Consider the following 25,174-nt stretch of genomic DNA (forward strand, 5'->3'; position numbering starts at 1 on the left):
TAAGTGTCTGACTCTTGATTTCGGCTCAGGTCATGACCTCAGGGTTGTGAGATTGCACCCCATGTCAGGCTGGATTTGGAGCCTGTTGAAGATTCTTTCTTCTTCTCCCTCTGCCCCTCCCCCACTCCCTCCCTCCCTCTCTCAAAAACAAAACAGAACAAAACAAAAACAAAAAAACAAGTTGAATTTAATGAATGTAAAATGAGAATTCTTGGGTTTCTGGCTTGAGCACAAGGGGAGCTGATGGTATCATCTCCCAAGATTGTGAATATAGAGAGTGGATAAAGTTTGGGAGGTGAGATATTGATTTCAGATTTGGATGTTCTGAGTTTGAAGTGTTTGTGTGTGCTACACCCTGGTATAAAAAAGCTTTATATGTATCATTCTGGTGTTAGAGATAAACATTTATTTGTCCTCTATGCATGCATTAGTGGTTGCTGAAGTCATGGCCAAGATTGCCTAGAAAAAGTTTGTAGACTGAGAAGAGAGTGACTATCTTGGGGGAAATAACCAGCATTTAAGAGGTGGGAAAAAGAATCACCTCCCAGAGTCTACTAAATTAGAGTTGTCATGGAAACCGTGAAGGAGGAAGCAGTTAATGTATTAAGCAATGCAGAGAGGTGGCAAATGACTAAAAACTAACCACTGAATCCAGTGAAAAGAAACCCACTGGTAACCATTAATGAGAGCAGTTTTAGCTGAGAAAAGGTGGAAGAAGTCAGGAAGTGAGAAAATTTAGATAGAGGGTATCCAAAACAAAATTCAGCACCTTTCCTTCCAATCTGACTCCTCCTCCTCTAGTCTCTTAGTGACAAATATTCCCCTCAGCCTCCTAAATCAGAAACTCTCTAAACACTAGTCTCTTCCCTCTTACCTAGTATCCTTGTCTAATTAGGGCATGACCCTAGGTTCTACTTCCTTAACATTTCTAATATTCCAGAAGGATAAATCCCAAATATCATGATTATCTATGGATGACAGTATATGATTTTTGTTTTTCTGATAGCTTGCTTTTTGATTTTTCTGGAATGACTATGTATTTACTAATGTAATTAATATAATAAAAGTTTAAAAGTAGTTTTTCTCATACATCATCTTATATCTGATGTCAGATCTTTGTTTCCTGTCCATTACTCTGGGTCAGGCCAGGTTTATAATAATTTCTTACCTTCCTTCTGCTACGGGGGCACGCCTCAATTCTATCACTGAGAAGTCAGAATAAATTTTGTAAATACAAATCCTAGTATGTCCCTCTCCAGTCAATGACCAGGTATCTTTGAGGATTAAGTTCAAACTTCTAGCATTTTGTGACAAGTCCTTTGTCTTATCTCCCTCATCTCATTTCTTTCCATTCTCATACTCTTTGTTTCCATTTTTCTTTTTTTAAGATTTTATTTATTTATTTGACAGAGAGAGACATAGTAAGAGAGGGAACACAAGCAGGGGGAGTGGGAGAGGCAGAAGCAGGCTTCCCGCCAAGCAGGGAGCCTGATGCAGGGCTCAATCCCAGGACCCTGGGATCATGACCTGAGCCGAAGACAGACGCTTAACGACTGAGCCACCCAGGCGCCCCTCCACTTATTTTTCAAAGATTAGCAGTAGCTTCTAGGCTTTGCAAAGGTTTCCTTCCCCTTTGTTAATTCCTACTCATCCTTTAAATCAGCTTAAGAATCAATCTACCTAGGAGACCTTTAGAGCAACCCACTCTAATTTAGATACCCCTCTCTATTGCTATTGCATTCTATGTACCTCTCAGTCAGTGTTATCATATTGTATTAATGAGGTTGTTCATCTTTTCCTAATTTGTTGGCTATTTAATTTTTTCTTCTGTGAACTGACTATTCATATCCTTTATTCGTTTTTCTGTTGAGTTGTGCTTTTCTTATTGATTTGTAGTAATTCTTTAAAAATTTTTTAAAAATTAATTAATCTCTGCACCCAACGTGGGGCTGGAACTCATGATCCCAAGATCAAGAGTCACATACATACTCTACCAACTGAGTCAGCCAGAAGCCCAGTTTGTAGTAATTCTTATATATGTGGCAATATCTTTACTGTCTATTCCTAGGTTTGGAAGGTTTTTTTTTTTGTTGTTGTTGTTGTTATACTTACTTTTTTTTATGTAGTAAAATATATCAAATGTTTAAAAGTACTTTTGTTTTACTGAAGATTTTCTCTATCCTGGTGGGGTGTCTGGCTGGCTCAGTTGGTGGAGCATGTGACTTTTCATGGGGTCCTGAGTTTGAGCCCCAAGTTGGGCACAGAGTTTACATTAAAAAAATAAAAACAAAAGACTTTATCCTAAAAATATAAATTTACATGCTTATGTAATATTTTTGTTTTTTATACTTCTTTGATTTTATTTTTGAATAAGTATTGCCCACATTATTAGTCTCTTCATAAATATCACTTCCTATGGTTGAAAATTTAGTAGTAAATTTATTGAATGCCTACTTAAGGTGTTGGCACTCTGTCAGCTGCTGGGGGATACAATGGTGAACAAAAAGATCCTACCTTAGTAGAGCCCACATTGTAGAGGTGGCAGACAATGAACAAGTAAACAAAGAATCCAAATAATTACTGCTTTTAATGACGACCATGAAGTTAATAAAATGGGGAGCTACCTCTTAGAGCGATCCCTGAAGGTCTTAATATAAGTAGGCAGAGGTTGTGTACATAAAACAGTTCCCTTGAATAATCTCTCATAATTTACTCAACCATTCTTTAGGTGTTGGGTTTTATAATTTACCATTATACTAATAAATAATGCTGTTAGGAATAACTCCCTCTGTATTCTCATTTCCATGGAACAGTTTCCTAGAAATGTAATTACTGGAGAGGAACACAGTATTTTTATACAGACTGCCAAGTTGCTTTCAAGAGGGAATTCCAATACACTCACCAATGAGTAAGTTAAATACTGCTCCGAGATTTCAGAGTGGAAAAAGTTAACAGTCAAAAACGGCACATTTGGGCTGAGCCAAAGGAAAAGCTAAATGAGCTGACCTGGGTTTACTAGTGAGGGGCGGCAGGGTGATGAACAAAGTTTCTAAACCCATTTCTGCCACCCTGTGACCTTCACAGGTTATAGCTCCTCTCTGAGCCTTAACTTTCCTTAAACTCGGTAGGTTCGACTCAGGCTGTATATTTTCCAACATCTTCAGATCAGACATCACCTAGACCCACCAGAGCGAAGACAGCAGCTTGGGTAACTGTTGAAGTTGAATCAGCATTCGCCGCGAAACGCCAACTAATCACTCGCGGGCACTTCCGGCGGCCGGGACAAAGGGTTTGAAGTCTCAGGGACCGCACTTCCGGATAATTAAAGCTGCGCATTAGGCGCCTGCGTCCTGCGCCACACCAAGGGACGCCGGTGCCGCGACTGCGCATGCTCCCTGCAGTCGCGAGGAGGGGCGGGACAGTGAATGGGGAGGGCCGGGACCCTGACTTGTCTCGCGGTTACTGGGCGAGCGTGAGCGCGCGAGGCTTGGGGGCGGTGCGGGGCGGAGCCTAGTCTGAGTGGGCGCTGTAGGTTTCAGCGGAGCGTCGCTGTGCTCGCGGGGCTGAGGTCGTCTCAGGTGAGGTGGTCGCCCCGGAAGTGGCTGTGGCTGTGGCCCCTGGGTGTTGTAAGGAGCCTGCGGCAGAGTTGTTGTTAAGGGGGGCGGCATCACCCCTCTTCCTCCACCTTCCCTGCAGCAGCCATGGCGAAAGGCAGAGTCTCTGAACGATCGCAGACGGGGGCACTCCACACGACCCCTGTGGGGGACAGGGCAGCGGGCACGCGGGGTGTCACGGCGCAGAGCAGCGGAGACCACCTGAAGGGTGAGTAGAACCGGAACCAGAGCTGGGGCTGGCCCAGAGGCGGGAGTGTGCTGGAGGGGCTTCGGGGTGGAAAAGACCTCAGTTGGCCCCGGGGATTTGCGAGGGGAAGGGGCCCTGCTGGCACCCAGGGGCGCGGGAGCAGAGAGGGTGGGGGACCTGGGCTTGAGCTGCTGCCCATCACAAGGCCGGACACCTAAGGAGGTGCGTCGTAAATGCTGTTGTAGTTGAATTCAATAAAAGAACTAATGACACTGGCTTGTTTGAAGCTCAGGGAGGATGTAAGGTTGACAATATTGAAGCTAGACAGAACTGGAAGGAACTTCAGCACTCCTGCTTTATTTTTACCGCTGAGGAAACTGAGGCCCAGGGTGGATATGGAACTTGCATAAAGTCACAAAGCCAGATTAGTCAAGTAGTAGTTAAGAGCAAGGATTTAACTATGTACCGGTGCCACTTCCAAGTGGCAGGAACACTTGGGTGTGAGTCCCTGCTGTACCATTTATGACTTTGGACTTGTTATCTTTCAAAACTCAGCGTCTGAACTGTACGGTGGGGATGACAAAGATGCTAGTAATAATAGTATCTGCTTAGCTTAACATGTGCATTATACAAAATAATTGATGTAAAGCATTTATTGTAATGGCTTATATGAAGTGGAGGCTAAATAAATATTAGCCATTACTATCGTAACTGAGATCTCTCATTCTCAAGCTTTTTTGCATTACACCATTCTGCCATTTTTCAGGACTTTAAATATTATTTTAAAAGAAAGTAAAAAAAAAAAAAAAGGGGGCACCTGGGTGGCTCAGTCGGTTAAGCGTCTGCCTTCGGCTCAGGTCATGATCCCAGGGTCCTGGGATCGAGCCCCACTTCGGGCTCCTTGCTCAGCGGGGAGCCTGCTTCTCCTCCCCCTGCCTGCCTCTCTGCCTACTTGTGCTTTCTCTCTCTGTCAAATAAATAAATAAAATCTTAAATAAATAAATAAATAAATAAATAAAAGAAAGTATACCTGGAAACTAAATACTTTTATTACATCTTAGCATAGAGTTTTTCATTGCTTTTCAACAGTGGAAATGATTAAACTTTTAAAATGCTTTTTAAAAAGCCCATAAACTTGAAGAGATCCTAACAAATGTCCATTAAGTTGTCTTCAGCTTACACTGATGTGTTCCACCACTAGTGATGGCTAAGGAGAGGGTCTTTTAAGATTGTCTAGCAACATTATAAGTATAGTCAACAATAAAGTATTACACACTTAAAAGCATGTATTTATATATATGAAGATCGTATGTTTAAAATTCAGCTGAAATTTAAAATAGAATAAATTTTTTAAAAAGAGTGTCCTGCAGAAAATGGTATTTTATTTTCAAATAATTTAAAATGTCTCCAGTCTAATTTGGCTTTTTAAGCTTTATAGTATTTGGGTATTTCTCCATCTTATAGACAGTAGGGCCAAAAAGCTTTGCGCAGTGGCGGTATCCTAGCCAATGAGGTTTATCTGAGGCGCGATTATTGCTAATTGAAAACTTTTCCCAGTAGGGCCAAATAACTCAAAAACTCAGAAATGAATTGTCTAAGTATAAATCCACTCTAAATTAAAGGAACATTGTTTTGAAGATGCTGCTATGGAGAGTGACAATAATCCAAGGGTTTTCAGAAAAAGTATTTTCCAGGGATGCCTGGGTGGCTCAGTCGTTAAGTGTCTGCCTTCAGCTCAGTCATGATCCCAGGGTCCTGGGACCGAGCCCCGCATTGGGCTCCCTGCTCGGTGGGAAGTCTGCTTCTCCCTCCCCAACTTCCCCTGCTTGTGTTCCCTCTCTTGCTGTGTGTCTCTGTCAAATAAATAAATTAAAAAAAAAAAAAATCTTAATAAATAAATAAATAAAATCTTTTGGGAAAAAAAAAGTATTTTCCAGATAGGGCATCCCTAAAGATTGTCATTTGGTTTGTGGTAGCATCAATTGTTTATTACTGATTTTTGTTGTTGTTTTAACCTAAAGCTATTCAGAAAATAAAACCTTGACACTTCCAAAGTGCTTTTATAATTGTTTATTTTATTTTATCATTAGGATGACACATTCAGGACAATTTTTTTTTAAAGATTTATTTACTTGAGAGAGAAAGAGAGTGGCAGAGAGGGGCAGAGGGAGAGATAGTCTCAAGTGGACTCCACAGAGAACCTGACATGGGGCTTGATCTCATGACCTGAGATCACGACCTGAGCCGAAACCAAGAGTCTGATGCTTAACTGACTGTGCCATTTTTTTTTTTTTTTTGAAGAAAATTATTTATTTATGAGAGAGAGAAATAGAGCATGTGGGAGCGGAGGTGGGAGGGCAGAGGGAGAGAGAGAATCCCAAACAGACTCCTTGCTGAGTGTGGAGCCCCACATGAGGCTCAATCCCAGCACCCTGAGACCATGACCCAAGCTGAAACCAAGAGTCGGATGCTCAACCGACTGAGCCACCCAGTTGCCCCTGTCAAATGACTTCTGTAGACTACAAATCTATAGGAAGATAGAAGGAGATGTGAAGGCATGCCTTCATGGAGCAGTAGGGTTTGGATTGTTAGAAGGTAAGGGGATTCTGGCGGGGGGGGAAACATTAAGCTGGAAGTTTAATGTCAATAAAGAGATTAATTTGTTGGGAGTGGAGGATTTCTGTTTTTGTAGGAGATAAGGTTGGCCATGGTCAAAATGGTGTTGGTACACAGGGATTTAAGCGCTATGCAGAGGAACTTTTTTGATCCATCTTGTTAATTAGTGATTCCCAGTGTTTTCTTTTTCTTCTTTGCCTCTCTGTTTTTGTCTCTGTCTCTGTCTCTCTCTCTTTTTTTTTTAAGATTTTATTTATTTGACAGAGAGAGACACAGCGAGAGAGGGAACACAAGCAGGGGGAGTGGGAGAGGGAGAAGCAGGTTTTCCGCCGAGCAGGGAGCCTGATGCGGGGCTTGATCCCAGAACCCTGGGATCATGACCTGAGCCGAAGGCAGACGCTTAATGGCTGAGCCACCCAGGCGCCCCTCTGTCTCTCTTTAATTAGTGTTAGGAATTTATTTTCTGGGCAAAAGATTTTGTAGATCCCTTACGTGATAAGAGTTTGGTTACTGGTATTAATCAGCTGGTGATGTGATGTCATTAGTAACTACTTAGCAGCCAATATTCTGGATTACAATAAACAATTTTTGTTAATTGCAGGTGGTATTTAGCTTGGCATTCAAAAAGATTACAGGTTTTGGAGAAGAGATAAAAATTTAGTAATGGGATGCCTGGGTGGCTCAGTTGGTTAAGCGTCTGCCTTCTGCTCAGGTCATGATCCCAGGGTCCTGGGATCGAGTCCTGCATCGGGCTCCTTGCTCAGCGGAGAGCCTGCTTCTTCTGCCTGCTACCCACCCTGCTTATGCCCGCGTGTGCTCTCTCTCTCTCTGACAAATAAATAAAATCTTAAAAAAAAAATTTAGTAACTCTTGATTGAGAAATACATAGTAATAGAATGTTCCTATAAATTCCATGACACTTTTTTTTTTTTAAAGATTTTATTTATTTATTTGACAGAGAGAGATACAGAGAGAGAGGGAACACAAACAGGGGGAGTGGGAGAGGGAGAAGCAGGCTTTCCGCAGAGCAGGGAGCCCGATGTGGGACTCGATCCCAGGACCCTGGGATCACGACCTGAGCCGAAGGCAGACGCTTAACGACTGAGCCACCCAGGCGCCCAATTCCATGACACTTTAAATGAATTTGTATTTTTTTAACTGACACACCTACCTAACTTTGACAAATAGTTGTCATTGTGTGTATGTTTGAAGTATTTTACATGCTACATGCAGTGTTTTGTACATTTAGTGGGTCCCTTGCTATGACTGTAGTCTCTTGTCTCACATCTTAGCCTTATAGACTGAGGACCACTGTGAAGACTTGAGCAAGGCAATAACACTGAAAGTCTAATTCTTGAATGATGAGGAATGACAAGAAACAAGACAAGAGGTAGAAGCACTTAAGAGGCTTTTGATCTAATCTATCTGCAAGGGTGCCTGGACCGGGGTATTTATTTTCTTCTCTGTTATTTGTCCTGGCTGATCTATGTATTAGCAAGTCATAGAAGTTTCCCATTTTGATTTAAGAGAACTCTGGGATGCCTTGCTGGCTCAGTCAGGAGAGCGTGCGACTCTTGATGATCTTGGGGTCATGAGTTCGAACCCTACATTGGGCATAGAGATTACTAAAAAAGAAAAACTTTAAAAAAAAGAGAGAACTCGTAGGGCTGTGCTTTTCTTTTCTTTTCTTTTCTTTTTTTTTTAAAAGATTTTATTTATTTGACAGAGAGAGACACAGCGAGAGAGGGAACACAAGCAGGGGGAGTGGGAGAGGGAGAAGTGGGCTTTCCGCAGAGCGGGGAGCCCGATGCGGGGCTCGATCCCAGGACCCTGGGACTGTGACCTGAGCTGAAGGCAGACGCTTAATGACTGAGCCACCCAGGCGCCCCTGTGCTTTTCAATATATAGAGGTCATCATCCTTGTTAGCAGTGTGAAATCAGTTTGTTGGGTAATGATGAGATACTTTTAAAAATGGAAGAGAAAATAGAGTGCTTTGCATGTAGTAAGGCATAAGTGTTCTTTGAATTTTATTTTTTATTTTTATTGATTTTGTGTGTACCAGTTCATGATATAAAGTTGCTTATTGTGGTTGCAGCCAAAAATGTTTGAGAAACATTATCTCAAAGTTGGTTTTACTGCTTTTAGAAGACAATATTGTTCAAACTTGGATAATAAACCCCTCTCAGATGTCTGTTCTTGATCCTGCCTTGCTCATTTGGTTCAATACATATTCTCTGAGCATCTGTTATGAGCAAGGTACTGACTTAGAGGAAGAAGGAAGCTCTTACTGATAACTGGGAACTAAGACTAAAACTGACAACTAGACATCAGTCAAGGTATTCGTACAATTTGTTGATGCCAGTCTCAACCCAAATATTATGTATCAGGATTCTTGTGTTTATCATCAATAGAAAATACAATTGAAACCCTTGCTGAAAGGAAGTTGATTGATTTATATAACTAAAAAATAGATTAAGTGGGATTCACTGGCTTTAGTCTGGAACAGTGGCCCAGTGATATCAGGATCTGATTTCTTTCACATCTTTAATGTCAGCTTTACCTTAAGGTTGATTTCTCTTGAAGGTCCAGGTAAATTAAATGCTTCCTTGATAACTTTGAGAATCTTTTTCCTAGCACTACCAATAGAAGTCTAGATATTCATTCTGATTAGACTGTCTCAGATAATGCTTGTCCTTGAACCTATCACTGTTATCAAATTGGCTCAACCTGATTCATGTTAGACACCTAAAAAAAATGGGAGTAGGAATGAGGCTAAGTTAGTTTTCCCAAAGACATAGATCTCTATGATGGATCACTCATGGTTTTTCTCTTTGTGCTCAGCCATCTTAGTGAAGAAGGTGAACTTGTAGCCCTGATTTTGGGTTTGATTAGATTTAAGAAAAGGGTAAGGATTCCACTCAAAGGTGCTGCTTCAGATGATACACTGTGGAATCCGGGCTGGGCGTGGAAGGAAGAAAAGTGAGGGGCCCAACAGAAGGGAGAAAATGGAGGGAGTAAGCTCAGGAAGAGAATAAAGGTGATCGAGGAATGGCATATTGGGATTTAAAATGTCCAAGGTAGAGCAGTCTCAGGGGATGTGAGAACTTAGTTTATCATTGAAAGTAGGCGGCTAAAGTTGAATAGAAATGAAGGTCTAAGAATTTTGAGGCTGGGTGGATCATCTAAATGGATGATGACTCTTAGGATTAGGAAGAAGTTTACTATAAGCTTGATCTCAGCCTTCAGTGAATGGAGGGGGGTAAGCATGTGAAAGTGGTTAGGTGAGAGTGAGGGTGTGTGGATTGAATGGCAGCACAGTTGTAGGGCATAAGCCTTAGAGAATGAGCCTTTATACAAAATTGGCAATGGTGTTTCTTCTACCTACAAACATGCTTTCTCTCTCTGTGTGGTCTTAATAGTTATTTGTATTTTATAGTTATCTTAGTTATTTGAATTTATACTTGATGATACTACCATTTTTTATTTTTAATAATAAAAAAATTCTTAAGCCCTTGAAATAAAATTTACTTCCAAAAATATTGTAGTAGATTCTTGTGACCATGAAAACTTGTTAGAGTCCCTGTAATGAGATGGGTCTTTTGCTTCTTCATGGTAGGATCAAGTAGGTTTAGAAAACACAGTGTTGAGAACTAGTAGACCTGATCAGCAGTAAGAGTCATTCCTAAGATCTTGCAGATTTAGGAAGATTTTGCTTTTCATGGTTTTTTTTTTTTAAGATTTTATTTGTCAGAGAGAGAGAGAGCAAGCACAAGCAGTGGGAGTGGCAGGCAGAGGGAGAAGTGGTCTCCTCGCTCAGCGAGGAGCCTGATGCAGGACTTGATCCCAGGATCATGACCTGAACCAAAGGCAGATGCTTAACCGACTGAGCCACCCAGGCCCACCAGATTTTGCTTTTCAAAAGGGTTTTTTTTTTTTGTAAAAGATTTTATTTATTTGACAGAGAGAGGCACAGCGAAAGAGGGAACACAAGGGGAGCGGGAGAGAGAGAAGCAGGCTTCCCGTGGAGCAGGGAGCCCGATGCGGGGCTCGATCCCAGGACCCTGAGATCATGACCTGAGCCGAAGGCAGACGCTTAACGGCTGAGCCACCCAGGCGCCCCTCAAAAGGTTTTGATATGAAAATAATAGGAGAAATAGGGAGCTACTATAGGGCCATTAAGGTTATGATTTTTCAGAAAGGATAATGCATATTAGGAGTTAGAGAAAAGGTGCTCTTAAGAGGAAGAATTGAAGATACAGAGTGAATGGAGAAGAGACAGTTCTTGGAGCAAAATCTGAAAGGAAATATGTTAGCATTTAATGCAAAGATAAGGGACAAGGGAAGATAATTTGGGGAACAGATCTTGAGGTAGAGATTGGGGAGCTCACTAAAGTGTGGAAGCAGTGTCATTGTTTGAGAATAGATGAAGATAGAATTAAAGGCTTGAAGAGACTTGAAATAGCCTTTTTAGAGAGTGCTGTGAAAGGATTATTGTTTGCCAGTGGTAAGCAGTAATTGAACATAGAAAAGCATGTGAACTTGTTGGCGAAGAGAACGTTATGTTGACTTTTCTCTAACAGTACCTTTAGCCTGGAGGCGGTTGGGAAGCAGATAATGGGATGATTCAGATTGGGAATTACTATGATGGAAGATTTGAAGGTTACTGAATATATAAAGTACTGTTGTGGGTAGCTCTAAATGCTAAATGACGTACATCTAATGCAACCGGGAGGAGGCACATTATAAATATGCATGCTATACAGTTAGATGTAGAATTATCATTAAACAATATTTTCAACTTTTATCTGTTTAGAACTCTAAATCAATTACATGCTAGTCTCTGGACTTAATAGAATTATACTCAAGAAAAATTGTTGACTCATAATAGCTAATACCCCCTAGTTAGCAGTCACCAGTTAGTGTGAAAGAAAGGAGAGCTTCAATATTGAATGTCACTGTGTTTTTTGCATTCTTATCAGTTGTTTTCTATGTTACTATTGAACACAATGCTTGAAAAAGTTTGCCTAATTTGAAAACATGCAGGAAATAGGTATCAGGTTAAACCTGGCAGTTAATTTTATTCAAATGTCTATATATTTCATCATCCAACTGTAAGACAACAAGTAGCAGTCAGAAAAATGTGTACTCAGGGAACACTCAGGGTGGTTTCCATAGTCCAGTTAAATGTTGCCTGATATCTTTCTTCCCTGTGACCCTTTACTTAGGACTGGTAAGTTAATAATGGGAAGAAAAATATTATAGTTTAATTTTAGAGCTAACACGCTAAATGTCTTATTTAATTTTTTTAAAGATTTTATTTTTAAGTAATCTCTATGCTCAATGTGGGGCTCAAACTCACAACCCTGAGATCAAGAGTTGCACGTTCTACCAACTGAGCCAGCCAGGCGCCCCTAATTTTTAATTTAAGAGAATGATATAACCTATTGAAATCTTTAAAAATGTACTTAGCTACAGTATGGGTTAGAAGGCTGTAAATTCTTCTCATCTCTCAGTCTTCAACCAAATTTCTACCTGCTCTGTGAATCTTGTCTCCATTACTCCAGCCTAGTAATCTTGCTTTTCTATATACTCAAAACCCCTTTGTGCCATTCTTTGGGAATGTAGCTAATGTTGGTATCAGCTTCTTAAAAGCAGAGACTGAGCAGAACATTTTGTACATAATAGATGCTCAGCAGGTGGTCCTAAGCAACTCTACATTTGAGTGCATACCTTGCAGAGGAGAAATCCTAAAGAAAAGTACCAAGGAAGGGGTGGGGTCGTGGTGGTGGGGAATCAGCCCTTTATTCTTAGCAGTAATTCTTGTGTCCACAAATATCTTCCGGATGAAAAACGAAAAAGCAGTGGTTTTGAAGAGTTTAAAAGATGCCCATAATATTAAATTATTTGTATCAGTCAGTTTTGTACTCTGGACTTGATTCAAGCAAGGAAGTATGTGAAAAGTGAAGGCTGAGCAAGTTAATTCCAGGTAGATTTAAAATGAACATGCCTTGGGCTCCTGGGTGGCTCGGTTGGTTGGGCATCTGCCTTCGGCTCAGGTCATGATTCTGGAGTCCCGGGATCGAGTCCCGCATCGGGCTCCCTGTTTGGCGGGGAGTCTGTTTCTCCCTCTGACCCTTCCCCCTCTCATGCTCTCTCTCTCCCATTCTCTCTCTCAGATAAATAAATAAATTCTTTAAAAAAAAAAAAAATGAACATGCCTTTAAGAAGTAGCAGGCCGCTGGAAAAATTGTACAGACTATATATGTGTTAACATGTTTTTGCTTTGATATCAGCCCATAGAAAACTATGCCCAGGGGCGCCTGGGTGGCTCAGTCATTAAGTGTTAAGCGTCTGCCTTCGGCTCAGGTCATGATCCCAGAGTCCTGGGATCCAGTTCCGCTTCGCTTCTCCCTCTCCCTCTGCTGCTCCCCCTGCTTGTGCTTTCTCTCACTCTCTCTCCCGTTCTCTATCGAATAAATAAATAACATCTTTAAAAAAAAAAAAAAAAAGAAAACTATGCCCAAAACCTTAATGTTTATATATTACTCTTACTCCTTTTCTGGTAGATTACTTCTTTATTTAATAAAGTAGGAACATAACATTTTAGCCTTGTGAGAAGTTTGTGTTTCAATAGATTTTGCTATTTAAAACTACATTTTTGGTTGAATTAGTTTTAGTGCACACTGATATTTTTGTGACTTTTGGCTGATTACTCTTTTCTTTTTAGGGTAAGTAGATATGATTTCTTAAATTCTCAAGACATGCATTGAATTAGGTATCATAACCAGGGCAGAGATATGAACAATTAGGCATTTGTTATCATAAGATTCTGCAGAGACCTTTTCATATTTGAAAACCACCTCAGATGTTTAAAGTCTCTGTTTAATTTTCTGTGCTGCAAAAAAGCATATATATAAATATATTAGTGGATTAATGAACTGGAATATTCAGTGGCAGGCATGCCTGGTTTATTACTCCATTGAAGGTATCTTTTATATTACTTTATGATCCTATTCCTTCCTTCCTGCAGTAAATTTCAGAAGTATGAAATGAGCAAGTAAGTTTCTATTTGTGACCTGGTTTTTGAAGAAAAGTCCTCTTTTAGATTCAGATGATAACAAAGTAAAGTAATGTTTAGATTACAGAAAATTGGAAAAGATAAAATTTTTTAAATTTAGTGTTCACAAAATACTAGAACTTAATAAACCTAATATTGTCTTTCAGAAAGTCTGCTTTAATGACCAGGTAAAAATAATTTATATCTAGTATATCAAGCCCTAACCTAAGCAACTTGTATTTCCACAGAAATTATGAGTTGATTATAAATGGATATTAAAGGGCTTTAGAGATATACTTTATGCTATTCGGTTGCTTAGGATTTAATTTTTTTTAATAGATAGTGCAACCTCCTTAGGGCTTCTGTTTACTTACCTATGAGATAGGTAAAGTGGGCCATATTGTTTCCTCTTAAGCTTTAATATACATGCAGATTACCTGGGTATCTTATTAAAATGCAGATTCTGATTTAGTAGTTCTGGGATGTTGGCCTGAGAATCTGCATTTCTAACAAGCTCCCTGGTGATGCTGAATGATGTAACTCACACAGTACACCTTGAGTAGCATGGAGCTAGATGGTTTCTCTTGCTCCATGTTCAACATAGAATTGAGCAAAATCTTACTAATTCAGTTGTAAAATATATAAAACTACCATAATGAGACAAGGGATAAAATGAAGTTTATATTTTAATTAGTTCAGGCTTTTTGGTTGAAAGGAGCAGAAATAAGTTTAAACCAGCTCCAGTAAAAAAGAGAATATAGAAAAAAGAATATAAGAGACAATCTCACTGGCATTCATGAGCAAGAAATGAGATATAGCCAGGCTTCAAGGAAAGTGAGAAAGTTAGAAATGAACCAATTTCTCCGGGTTTATGTTTCAATCTCCCCTCTTATATTTTCTGGTACATGTCTTTGGCTTTCCATGTTGTTATCTGTGGCTTTCACTGCTTGACCTTTTAGCCTCAAGACCTACCACCTCTTGACAACAGCATCTCTTTGTTTTAGTTCAAATTTTCAAGAGAAAATTTGGTCAGCCAATAATGAAATGTTTCTACTTGACTTAGGTCTCCAACCTTGGGCAAGTTAGCCTTCTGTGTTTGGGAGGGTAAAGGGTTGGAATCATACTGTAATAGGGCCAATGAGATTAGCCCCTTTGGGGGGAAGGGGAACATGGGAAAGTTTCCCAGAGAAAGAGGGTGTTAGTAGAACAGTCAGTGACACCTGTCTAATACACCTTTATAAATGTGAAGAAGGATTTGTGAAATTAATGAATAAGTACAGGCATTTGATTAGGATACTTCATAAAAGTGTGTATAAAAGTTACATAGACAGTAGTTAGGGGACGGGCATAGTGGTAGATCCATCCATTTAGTTTTCAGAGAACTAAAAATAATTCTTACTATAGCATTCATATATTTTTTTTAATCCCCTGAGTGTTATCAGTAACGGGATAATGGCAAATGTAGGCAATAAAACTTGAGCCACCCACTTCTGCCTTTTCCCCAGTAAGCACTACTAAGGTATCTTAGCCTCCCCACTATTTAACGCTTCCTGGTAGAAACAACCTTGCTCATTCTTCTGCTTGCTGTCTCCTGGATCTCATTCCATACTTTTATCTTGCATGTAATTTTTTAGATAACACTAAGATTATCTTGTGAGGGAATGTAAACAAATTCTGCCATTCTTGGGATCTCAGAGAGCCACCGAAAACATTTGAGACTCAACTATATTCGGAAGCCCTCAGTGTAAAAAAAAAAAGCATAACATTCACAGGTTGTATTAGTCAATCTCTGGATCCTTATGACAGTTGAAGTAATTGCCATATTACCTCATTTTTCCTAAGAGGCCATTCTGTCTATGCTGTCAGCTCCCAGTATAGGTAAACAATTTTGAAAGTCAGTGATAATATTTATTCCCCTTTGGCTTATCAACAAATCAATGCTTCAAATTATGATGTTCTGTTTTTTCATGCTTCTGAAATGGATATATCCCCCCAAAAGTAATAGGCCTGGTTAATAAATGTCAAATACAATAGTAGTTAAAATTTTCTGTTAAAACAGTGTTTTGGACAAAAGTGTGAACAGTTTTTTGGGGGAGGAAAGCCTTTAAGGAAATTATTTGCTGACTTGGAATACTGTCTTTTTAAAATATTTATCTTAATTATAGCCTTTTTTTTTTTCCCCTTTCAGAAAAAGCCTGTGCAGAAGCTGGGTCAGCAAGAATGTCACTTCTTATATTGGTGTCCATTTTCTTATCTGCAGCTTTTGTTATGTTTTTGGTATATAAAAATTTTCCTCAGCTTAGTGAGTAAGTATACAGAAAGAAACTGAAAAATGCCTAGACATTTATCAATAAAAATGGATTAAAAGTTAAACTAATCTTAAGCAACAGAACTGTCATGGTGATTGTATATCAGCTCTCGTGGTTTGTAGCAAGTCCATATTGACACTGCTATTTAAACACTCCTTTCCAAATTTGCCTCTTGATTTTATCTACGGGGGTTTCCTAGCACTGCTCCTCTAGTTAAAGCCTCATTTTTCAAATGGCTTTCAAATTTTTTTAAAAAAATAGAACCACATTAAGAAATACGTTTTTATATCATGATCGTGCATGCATGTGCCTGTCCCCTCTCCCCTGCTCACTTGCATACATCTATACATATAAAATTAAGTTAAAGTTTCATGCAACAGGTCTTGTTTTCTGATATTTTCTAAATTATTCTATTTAATTTATTTTTTAATGCCAGTAGTGACGAAGCAAACTTCTTTTAAAATTCATGAAAGATACTGACCTGCGGTTTGAAAACCATTGATGCTCTTCTCTGCCTTCCTCCCCTTTTCCATCCATGTTTTCTCCTTCCTTCTTGTGGTCAGTTTCTGTCTGCTTCTACTCATCCATTTCCATCCCCACCACATCTGTCTCTCCTAGCTCTTTTTCTTTTCCCTGTGTTATGAAAATGATATGGTCTGAATAGGTAGTTTTCACAGTGAAATGGACTTTGTATAAACCTTGTATATCTTATCTACTACATGTCCAGAATTTCTTAGCCAAAACCTTGGGGTGAAATGTGTTTCAGAATTTAGAATTTTTCCATTTTGGAAAGACTACATGGAGTAAGTGTTATGTAGTACCTCCAGCAAGATCTGGGGCAGCATCCTGTAATTAAATACATTAATATTTTTGCATAGAAATGGGCATCATAAAAGACTATATGAATAATTATGTAAGTGTGGGTCAACTTTTGCTGACAGAGTATGAAGAACTTTTGGTTTTCAGAGGTTTTTGAATTTTAGGGAAGAGATTATGGACCTGAAACATACTTTAAGAAGGCAAAATATCCCAGGGCTGTTTATTTTTTTTTATTATTTTTATTTTTTTCCCAGGGCTGTTTAAACAGTAATACCACCCTTGTGTAATCATAGATTACGCGAAGGACTACTAAAATGTAGTTAGATTTTCAACACAGGGCCAGACTGGTGTGGTAATGGGTAACTGTGAAATGTGATTTCAAGGTGTTCGGAAGTTCCTGTTTTCCTCTTAACTTCCTTTTATTAACAATTCCTTATGCTTGAAATTTTATAGTTAAACTTATTTTTATTTTAGTACTTTGATTTCTTACATCAGTGTAAATGCCTTTGGGAGGCTAACATGTTCTATTGATAGGTTAATATTAGTATGATTGAATTTTAGATCCTTTCTGGTTTTGATCAAGGAGGAGGAAGTAAAGAACTGACTGAAAGAGGGCAAGAATATAGAGTATAGATTGAGATTGTCTTTGCTCTCAGTCTGCTCTAAGAATGATAACATGATTTGTATATAAGTATGCTATTATAAACCTGTTATGTTCTGCTTATTTCTGTGTGTGTGCGGGTGCATACATATGTGCACACCCCTATAATGAGTTTTTTAGTTTTTAAATTTAAAAATGAGAAAACACATTTTAGTTTACCTGCTATCTTTATAGAACATAGGCAGCAGTCTGTCATTGTTCTGCAAGATCAGTTGAATTTTATCAGGTAAACAAATGGGCACAATATACATTAAACAGAGAGGTAAATTATCTGAGGCTGTTATAAGCAAGAAATCATTCAGTTCCAAATATAAAGTAAAATTAATAGAAAAGGAAAAATGTTTCTGTTTTTATCTTAACTTTGAGCTGGGATATTCCAGAAAAGATGTGAACTGTAAATCACCAAAAATTTTACTTAATTTTAGTTTTAATTAATTATTGACCTTAGGTTATCATGAGGATTACCCAAAATGATGTTAAATATGTTTTAAATATGCTAATATCAGTAGTTCACTTCTTAATTCAAAATTTATACCAGTGTTGGAGCAAATGCTTTTAACCTAATTTAGTTTGGGTCATCCTGAACTTTCATATATAGATTGTAGGTCTCATGAAATCATAATAAAGCATTAAAAACAAATAATTTATAGACTTTTGAACTTAAAACTTACAAATTTATGGTTAATATTCAAGCATCAAATCATTTTGGATAAAACTTCATGTTTTGAACTTTGATTTTGATATTAATTATCTTGGCAAATTTCTGCTTTAAAATTTTTCACTTTAATTTTATTTCTTTAGAGAAGAAAGAGTGAATATGAAGGTTCCCAGAGATATGGATGATGCCAAGGCTCTAGGAAAAGTTTTATCCAAATATAAGGACACCTTTTATGTACAAGTACTTGTAGCTTATTTTGCTACATATATTTTGTATCCTTTTAACTGAAAAAAAAAGTTTTCTAGTTTTATTCAAGAAAGAAGTTTTAAAAGTACTGTTTAGTTATGCATAACTTTTTTCTTTTAAAAATTGTTAATGCAGTGTAATATTTAATAAAATATAGAAAAATTAAAATGGGAAACATTCTCACCTTAAACCTATCTCAACTCAGTTATTATTTCTGAATATTTATTACCAGTTCTTCTGTATTCTGCTTATTTCACTTATAAACATTTTCCTTTCCTCTGTATTATTCAAGATAATTATTTTATTTATCTCTTTAATTTATGATTGTATTAGTTAATTGATTAATTTAGTTTAGTTATTTTGAATTAATAGTCACCACAGCATAATTTAAAAAAATGTTCCCTTAGGTTTGAAGATATAATTTGTATTTAATTTTTTACTTTTCTACTTGTCATGTTATGAATCTTCTTGTTCATGATTTTTTTCTTCCATTTAATGATTTCTTGTAAAAAGATCTTAAGAGGATAATTAGTCAATTAAAAGGATATGAATTTTTAAAATAATTATTGGTATGTATTCGTTTTATAGAAATATATGTTGTATTAACTAGTCAGGAAAATAGCTTTAGCTTTATTCCTGCATATTTTCAAACGGCTTATGCTACTGGTGATTAATCTTCTAATTTATGGGCTTAAACTTTAATCCGATTTTTTGTATTTTTTATTTTAATCCAGCTTATTTTCAAATCTTCTCAGTTAATGAAAGACATTTTCGGGGTGACTGGGTGGCTCAGTCAGTTAAGTGTCTGCCTTCAGCTCAGGTCATGATCCCAGGGTTCTGGGATCGAGCCCCATGTTGGGCTCCTGGCTCAGCGGAGAGCTGCTTCTCCCTCTCCCTCTGCCACTCCCCCTGCTTGTGCCCTCCCCCGGTCAAATAAATAAAATCTTAAAAAAAAATTATCTCTTGATTTTGTAAAGGTAATCATTATCCCTTTTAAACCACCATTTTTATTTTTATTAAAGATTATTTATTTGAGAGAGCGCTCATGGGGGGGGAGCAGAGGGAGAGAGGTAGAGAATCTCTTAAGCAGACTCCCTGCTGAGTGCAGAGCCAGGTGCAGGGCTTGATCTCATGACCCTGAGATCATGACCTGAGCTGAAATCCAGTCAAAGGCTTAACTGAGCTACCCAGGCATCGCCCCAACCAGCATTTATTTATTTATTTATTTATTTATTTATTTATTTATTTATTTTTAAGATTTTATTTATTTATTTGACAGAGAGATAGAGAAAGAGCACAAGTAGGCAGAGAGGCAGGTAGAGGGAGAGGGAGAAGCAGGCTCCCCGCCGAGCAGGGAGCCCGATGCGGGGCTCGATCCCAGGACCCTGGGATCACAACCTGAGCCGAAGGCAGACGCTTAACCGACTGAGCCACCAGGTGCCCCAACCAGCATTTATTTTTAAAAGTTAAATTAGTTACTTTGTGAATTCTCTCAAACTATTTTTTTTTTCTTTTTTCTCTCAAACTATTTCTATTTTGGCTTCCTCTTTTATTTCCTGAATTGCTTTTGGTTATTGGACTTCTCAATTAAAACTTTTTCTCCTAAAATTCAGTAGCATTTTCTTTTCTTGGATTTATATTAGATTAGATGCTATATACTTTAACATATATATATGTTTCTATATTTGCCTCCTTATACAAATGTTTTGAGTATATACTTAAGCATGCTGGACCAGTTATTCCCAGCATAAGCAATTTGTTACAGGTACATTTACAAAATCTTTTGCTGACGATATAAACATTACTCCTTTATCCATCTAGTGAGAATACATTTTTATTTAGGTAATGTGCTGTATGTAGGAACTTTGTCATTTATTTATTGTGAGAAAAAAATCCAATTAGGGAAAATTTAGAGAATGAATCATTATTATGCACTTATCTTTCAACAAGTTATTTGGCAGCTATTTGTAAAGTAATTTAATAATATATAAACTTTTAAGAAATCCATAACTGCTGCCTTTTCCTACTAATTCTATTTTAGAACCATAGTGTTAGACTTAAAGTTATTTTGCCTTTATACGCTGTAACCATGAATTAAAATATTTTCCCCAGGTAAGATAAAAACTTTGTTCATTTTTTTCATTTGACTTTTATAAGGTTTTTGGGAACAAGGCATATAGTTTCTGTTTACTTTGGAAAGTCATTTTGTTTTGCCCTATTTTGCCTCTCAGCTTTTGAGTTATTAATTATATGCTAAGTAGAAATCTAGTGTTTTTGAGCGTTGAAAAGGAGAACAACTACTAGAGCAATGGGGAATTATGGGTAGAGACGTGGCACAGTTTCATTCTAGTTGGAGTAAGTCTAGAGCAGAGCTTGTAAGCACAGGGCATGGTTAAGAAGTGATCGGGCATCCAGTTTAGTTGGAGTTTAGGGTATGAGAAGGGGAGGATAGAGAAATAAGTTTAGGAGGATAGGCTAGACATTGCACTCTGTAGAGGACTTTGAGTACCAGACCAAGGAATTTAGAATATTCATTTGGTATTGGGTAGTCATTGAGGACTTTAAGTAACTTAAAAAGTTTCTTTTATTATGGAAAATTTAAAATGTACACAAAAGTAGAGAAAATCATAATGAACTCCTGTGTACCCATCATGCAGCTTCAACAGTTACCAATATTATGCCAGTTTTGTTCTTGTTGGTTACCTTTCTTTGGCTTTGTATTTTTGGCCTTTTGAAAAAAAGAGAATAGGTAGAGGACCATATTTAGGTTGGGAAAGGAAGAAAATATTTGCTTTTATTTAGGACATGCAGAATTTTAAATATTCAGTTAGAAGGATCCATACCCAATGTTAGTCCATAGGGGACTGGTTGAATAAACCATGGTAAATCTAAACAGTAGAGTGGACTCTGTAGCTATTAAAAGAATGAGAAAGGTCTCTCTATGCCATTAAGGCATTATTACCCCCAGGCTATATCCTTAAATGAAAAGAGCAAAGAGCAGAATAGTAAGTTTGTATGCTGTGTTTTATCTATATGAGTACACACATACACATGCAGATATTTTGTTATTTTTTTTTTTAAAGAAAGGGTATCTTTTTTTTTTTTTTAAGATTTTATTTATTTATTGACAGAGCGAGCGAGAAAGAGAGTACAAGCAGGGGGAGCTGCAGGCAGAGGGAGAGGGAGAAGCAGGCTCCCCACTGAGCAAGGAGCCCAATGTGGGGCTCTATTCCAGGACCCTGGGATCACGACCTGAGCCGAAGGCAGACGCTTAACCGACTGAGCCACCCAGGCACCCCGAGAAAGAGTATCTTTAAAAGCCAATAACACTGTTTACTTATGGGGAGAGAATGTGATACAGGGATGGAGGTGAAATTTCTCTAGATGTACTTCATTGCGTAGATTTGACTTTAGAACCAGGTAAATATTCTACATAATTTTGAAACCAATTAAATCAGAATGAAAAAAGAAACAGGAAAAAAATCATTATTTTTGGCTAGGAGGAAGTGTCAGTAGAGTGGTGCATAGGTAAGTCAGGTTGCAAGGGGACAAGGAAAAAATCTTCTGTGAGGAAGTGAAGATGAGATGCAGTAGCTGCATATAATACCTTGGTCAAGGAAAGCCTAGGTTTTCTTGAGATCATAGGCATCTGAGCAGTTTCCTACAGAAGGGATCCTGTAGAAGAGCAAGAAGCTGAAGATAAAAGAAGCCAGGAAGAAGACAGAGGAGATTGAGATGAAAACATGATTAAAGTGGGAACTAGATGAAAAGAAGAGTGGGAGAATGAGTGAAGATAGAAATTTTAAAGAAGGGTAGATGTTGAGGGAATTCGCCTAGTCTGACTGACTTGTAAGTTAATCGCGTTAGGGGTTTTAAAAAGGTGCCGGGGTGGGCGGGGCTCCACACCAAAACTGGGAACAAGAGGGAAGTAGTAAACAACATAATTCTGTTTTAAAAATAAGATTTGTGATTTTTACTATATTTTGTAACCCCTATCCTTTTTTAAATCAATAGTGAATTGAAGTAGATGTTTATAAGTTAAATTAGAACAAGTAATTATTAAACCCTATATGTACCTAGATTTCCATGGAAATCATGTTTCCTGAACACATTTAGGAGTAAATGGAATGCATTAGAGAAGCATATTTATAAGATTACTGGAGACCTTCTTTGTTCTATTTTTTTTTTTCTTTTGTTCTTTTCTTTTGCCAAAGTGCCCAGTTCTTTATCTGGTACATGTTGGATATTTGTCTTGGTTTTTCTTTTAGTAACACACTCTTATTAGCATTGTATTTATGATAGTGCTAGCAAATGGTCAGTTTAGAGTTAAAGGCATTATAACTGAGTTGTAGGTTTTTTAAACTTTTAGATAATAATTTTACTTTATTAATACTGAGATATGGATATAATCTTATTAATATAACGTCTATATTGATGCTTTTTTCCCTGAAATGTTTGGTTTGTCTTTTAAAAATTCCATTTTATTATGTTTTAATCCTTAACTTAGAAGTTAACAGCTTGCAAACATTTGCTATCCCGGGCTCTATATTTCTCAGTATACTCTCAGGGTTTCTTTATCCCTTTCCGCTAGCCTTATTTCTTGTTTGTTTGGTAAGTATATAAAATGAATTTGGGAGACTAGAAAAAAAGTAGCTTTTGATAGAATGATGAGGGAGAAGGATGGCATCTAGTCCCACCAGTCTATGTAAGCATAAACTCCTTAGTTTTAAGAGGTGATTAATTAAAGTAATATCTTTTAAGTCCTCCCATAAGCAGATGTTATAGTTTGTTTTTTTCCTAGAACAGGGGCATCACAGACTTAATTGCATTTATAGGCTCTTTTTAGCCTTTCCTTCCTATTGTGTTTTGTAATTCAAATAGTCCAGGAGTGTCGGTGGGCACAATGAGTTAAGTCCAGGGCTGGGGGTGGTATTTTCAAGCATAGCAATTGAAAAAAGAATTGGCTCTTTAAGTTTTATTCTTAGGCTAGATGGTATCCTTAACTATTTGGATATAGTCACTAAGTTTAATCACAAGTGCCAATTAGTTTCAGACAGTCTCATTTTAGTCCTAATTTGGTCTGAGAAAGGACTAGATCAAATGGGTTCTTGTTCTCTGCACAAGAGAGGTCATGCAGAGTATCGTCCCTTAACCCCAAAAGAAATATACTAGGTGAGCTTTTCCTTAAGTGACTATATCCATGTGACTAAGATGGAAAAGTACACAATGCTTATGGCTTCTTGTTGTTTCCTAGTGTTCTGGACTCGGGGCCTCATTCTGCTATATGCTCTCCTATTTAGTTGGGAGGCCAGTTGTATACAAATACCTAACAGAGAAAGCAGTAAAATGGTCACAACAGGTAAACATGTATTTTTAAGTTATTTAACATAATTCTTTGGCTAATTGGGAGGTCAGTGTATCAATGTATAGTCCCTATATGAGTTAACCCAGACTCAGAGCTTTAATAAAAATGATCTTTCGACCTAAGTAAATTAAAGTGGTGGGCAAATAATGAATGTTAATCATTTCAAATATTAAGTTTCTGTACTGTAACAGTAGTTTTAGTTCTTCATTCCTAGTAAGTTCAGTAAGAGCGGAGAAGTCAACGTGTCTGTGAAAGCATTCACATATGTGGACACCCTACCTGTTTTGTGTTGATGCAGCCCAGTCTAGTGGGTCCCTGAAAAACTTACATCAGCCAACTCCTTGAATGCATTTCATCAGTAGAAATGACTGTTCCCTTCAGTCAGGATCTCTACAAAGACAAGTGATGATAAATATAAGCACCACTACACGGAAAGGTCTAATACGGTGTTGCTAAGAAAATCTTATTTTTATAAAGAATTAGAAGAAACAACCTGTTAATTAAATCCCACAGGAATTGTAGAAATCATTCTGCCTTACCCTTACCCTTTTGCTTTACAGACTAGGAAATGAGAAATTAAGCATTTCACTGCAAATCACCATCATTATTTGTAAAGCAAAATCTAGAAGTATAACCTATAATCAGTGCTTTTATTTAACTGGCTAAATATCTCCATATACTTGTTCAAAATCTCATTTATCTAATGAATGAGTCACTCGTGTAGTGTACATCATAATAACAGAAAAATAAAGATTAAATTGGAGGCTAGGTTTAGTGATGTGCTATACTAGCCCTTTACATTGTAGGAAGTTAAAGGCATTAAAATATTAGTCACCTGATGTGTATCTTGTATATAGTTTTAAGTTTCATTTTGCTCTTTGTGGTGTAAAGTGTCATTGTTGAGCCATATTAGCTAGGCAGATGTAGAACCATCTTCAGTAGTGTAACATTAAGCTGTAAGTACAATTAAAAAAAAAACTCATCTCATTTAGCTCTGGTAAAGAGCATGTGATAAGTAGTTCATTGTCATTTTCAAGCTCCTTTTTTGATCATTTCTGTTGGATAGATTCTGAACTATCAGGGAATGAGAATTTGAAATAAATATTTTATATTAAGCAACTTATTTTCAGTATTGGCCTTATCTTGATCCTAACTGGTTTCTTTCTTACGACAGGTTGAGCGTCATAGAGAACATCTCATTAACTACATTATATTTTTGAGAATAACACCATTTCTGCCTAATTGGTTTATTAATATTACATCCCCTGTGATAAACGTGCCATTGAAAGTTTTTTTTATTGGCACTTTTCTAGGTAAGTTCACTCTGTGTTAGGACTCGTTGTGTACATACCTAACAGTGTCCGGCTGGGCTGGGTTTCGTGTTCTTTGCACACGTGCCAGCACCATATATAACTCTTGGGCACAGAGCCTGGCATACGTAAATAGATACTCAGAAATGTTTGTTGGATTGTGTTGATTTAAGTATTTTTGTGTTACTTCTGTTAAAGAAGTGTACTTTCTATTGGATATATTTGTAATCATACAGTTTTGAGCAAGACTTTATTTAACTCCATTCTCTCCCTTGGTGGGGAGAAAAGAAAATCAAGGTGCCCTTTTTGAATAATTTACTCCCTTGTCTTT

At 37.6% G+C, this 25,174-nt stretch overlaps 1 protein-coding gene and 1 pseudogene across 8 annotated transcripts in view; both read left to right on the forward strand.

Moving 5' to 3' along the window:
• Positions 1-25,174, forward strand: part of TMEM41B (transmembrane protein 41B) — a 37,921-nt gene that overhangs the window by 8,957 nt on the left and 3,790 nt on the right. For 5 of the 8 annotated variants that reach the window (XM_036068841.2, XM_078058413.1, XM_078058414.1 and 2 more), the window contains 7 exons: positions 3,129-3,208; positions 3,697-3,822; positions 15,664-15,781; positions 18,066-18,194; positions 22,686-22,779; positions 23,423-23,527; positions 24,708-24,846. In XM_036068841.2, the coding sequence (XP_035924734.1) occupies positions 3,702-3,822; positions 15,664-15,781; positions 18,066-18,194; positions 22,686-22,779; positions 23,423-23,527; positions 24,708-24,846 (706 nt within the window). In that variant the 5' untranslated portion in view covers positions 3,129-3,208; positions 3,697-3,701. Of the gene's footprint in view, positions 1-3,128; positions 3,209-3,246; positions 3,579-3,696; positions 3,823-15,663; positions 15,782-18,065; positions 18,195-22,685; positions 22,780-23,422; positions 23,528-24,707; positions 24,847-25,174 lie in introns of those variants that run through there. The other 3 variants (XM_036068855.2, XM_036068873.2, XM_036068858.2) reach the window with 3 other exon arrangements.
• LOC118520776 (U4 spliceosomal RNA) lies at positions 5,281-5,361 on the forward strand (annotated as a pseudogene).

This window comes from Halichoerus grypus, chromosome 11, assembly GCF_964656455.1.
Source record: "Halichoerus grypus chromosome 11, mHalGry1.hap1.1, whole genome shotgun sequence".
NCBI lineage: Eukaryota > Metazoa > Chordata > Mammalia > Carnivora > Phocidae > Halichoerus > Halichoerus grypus.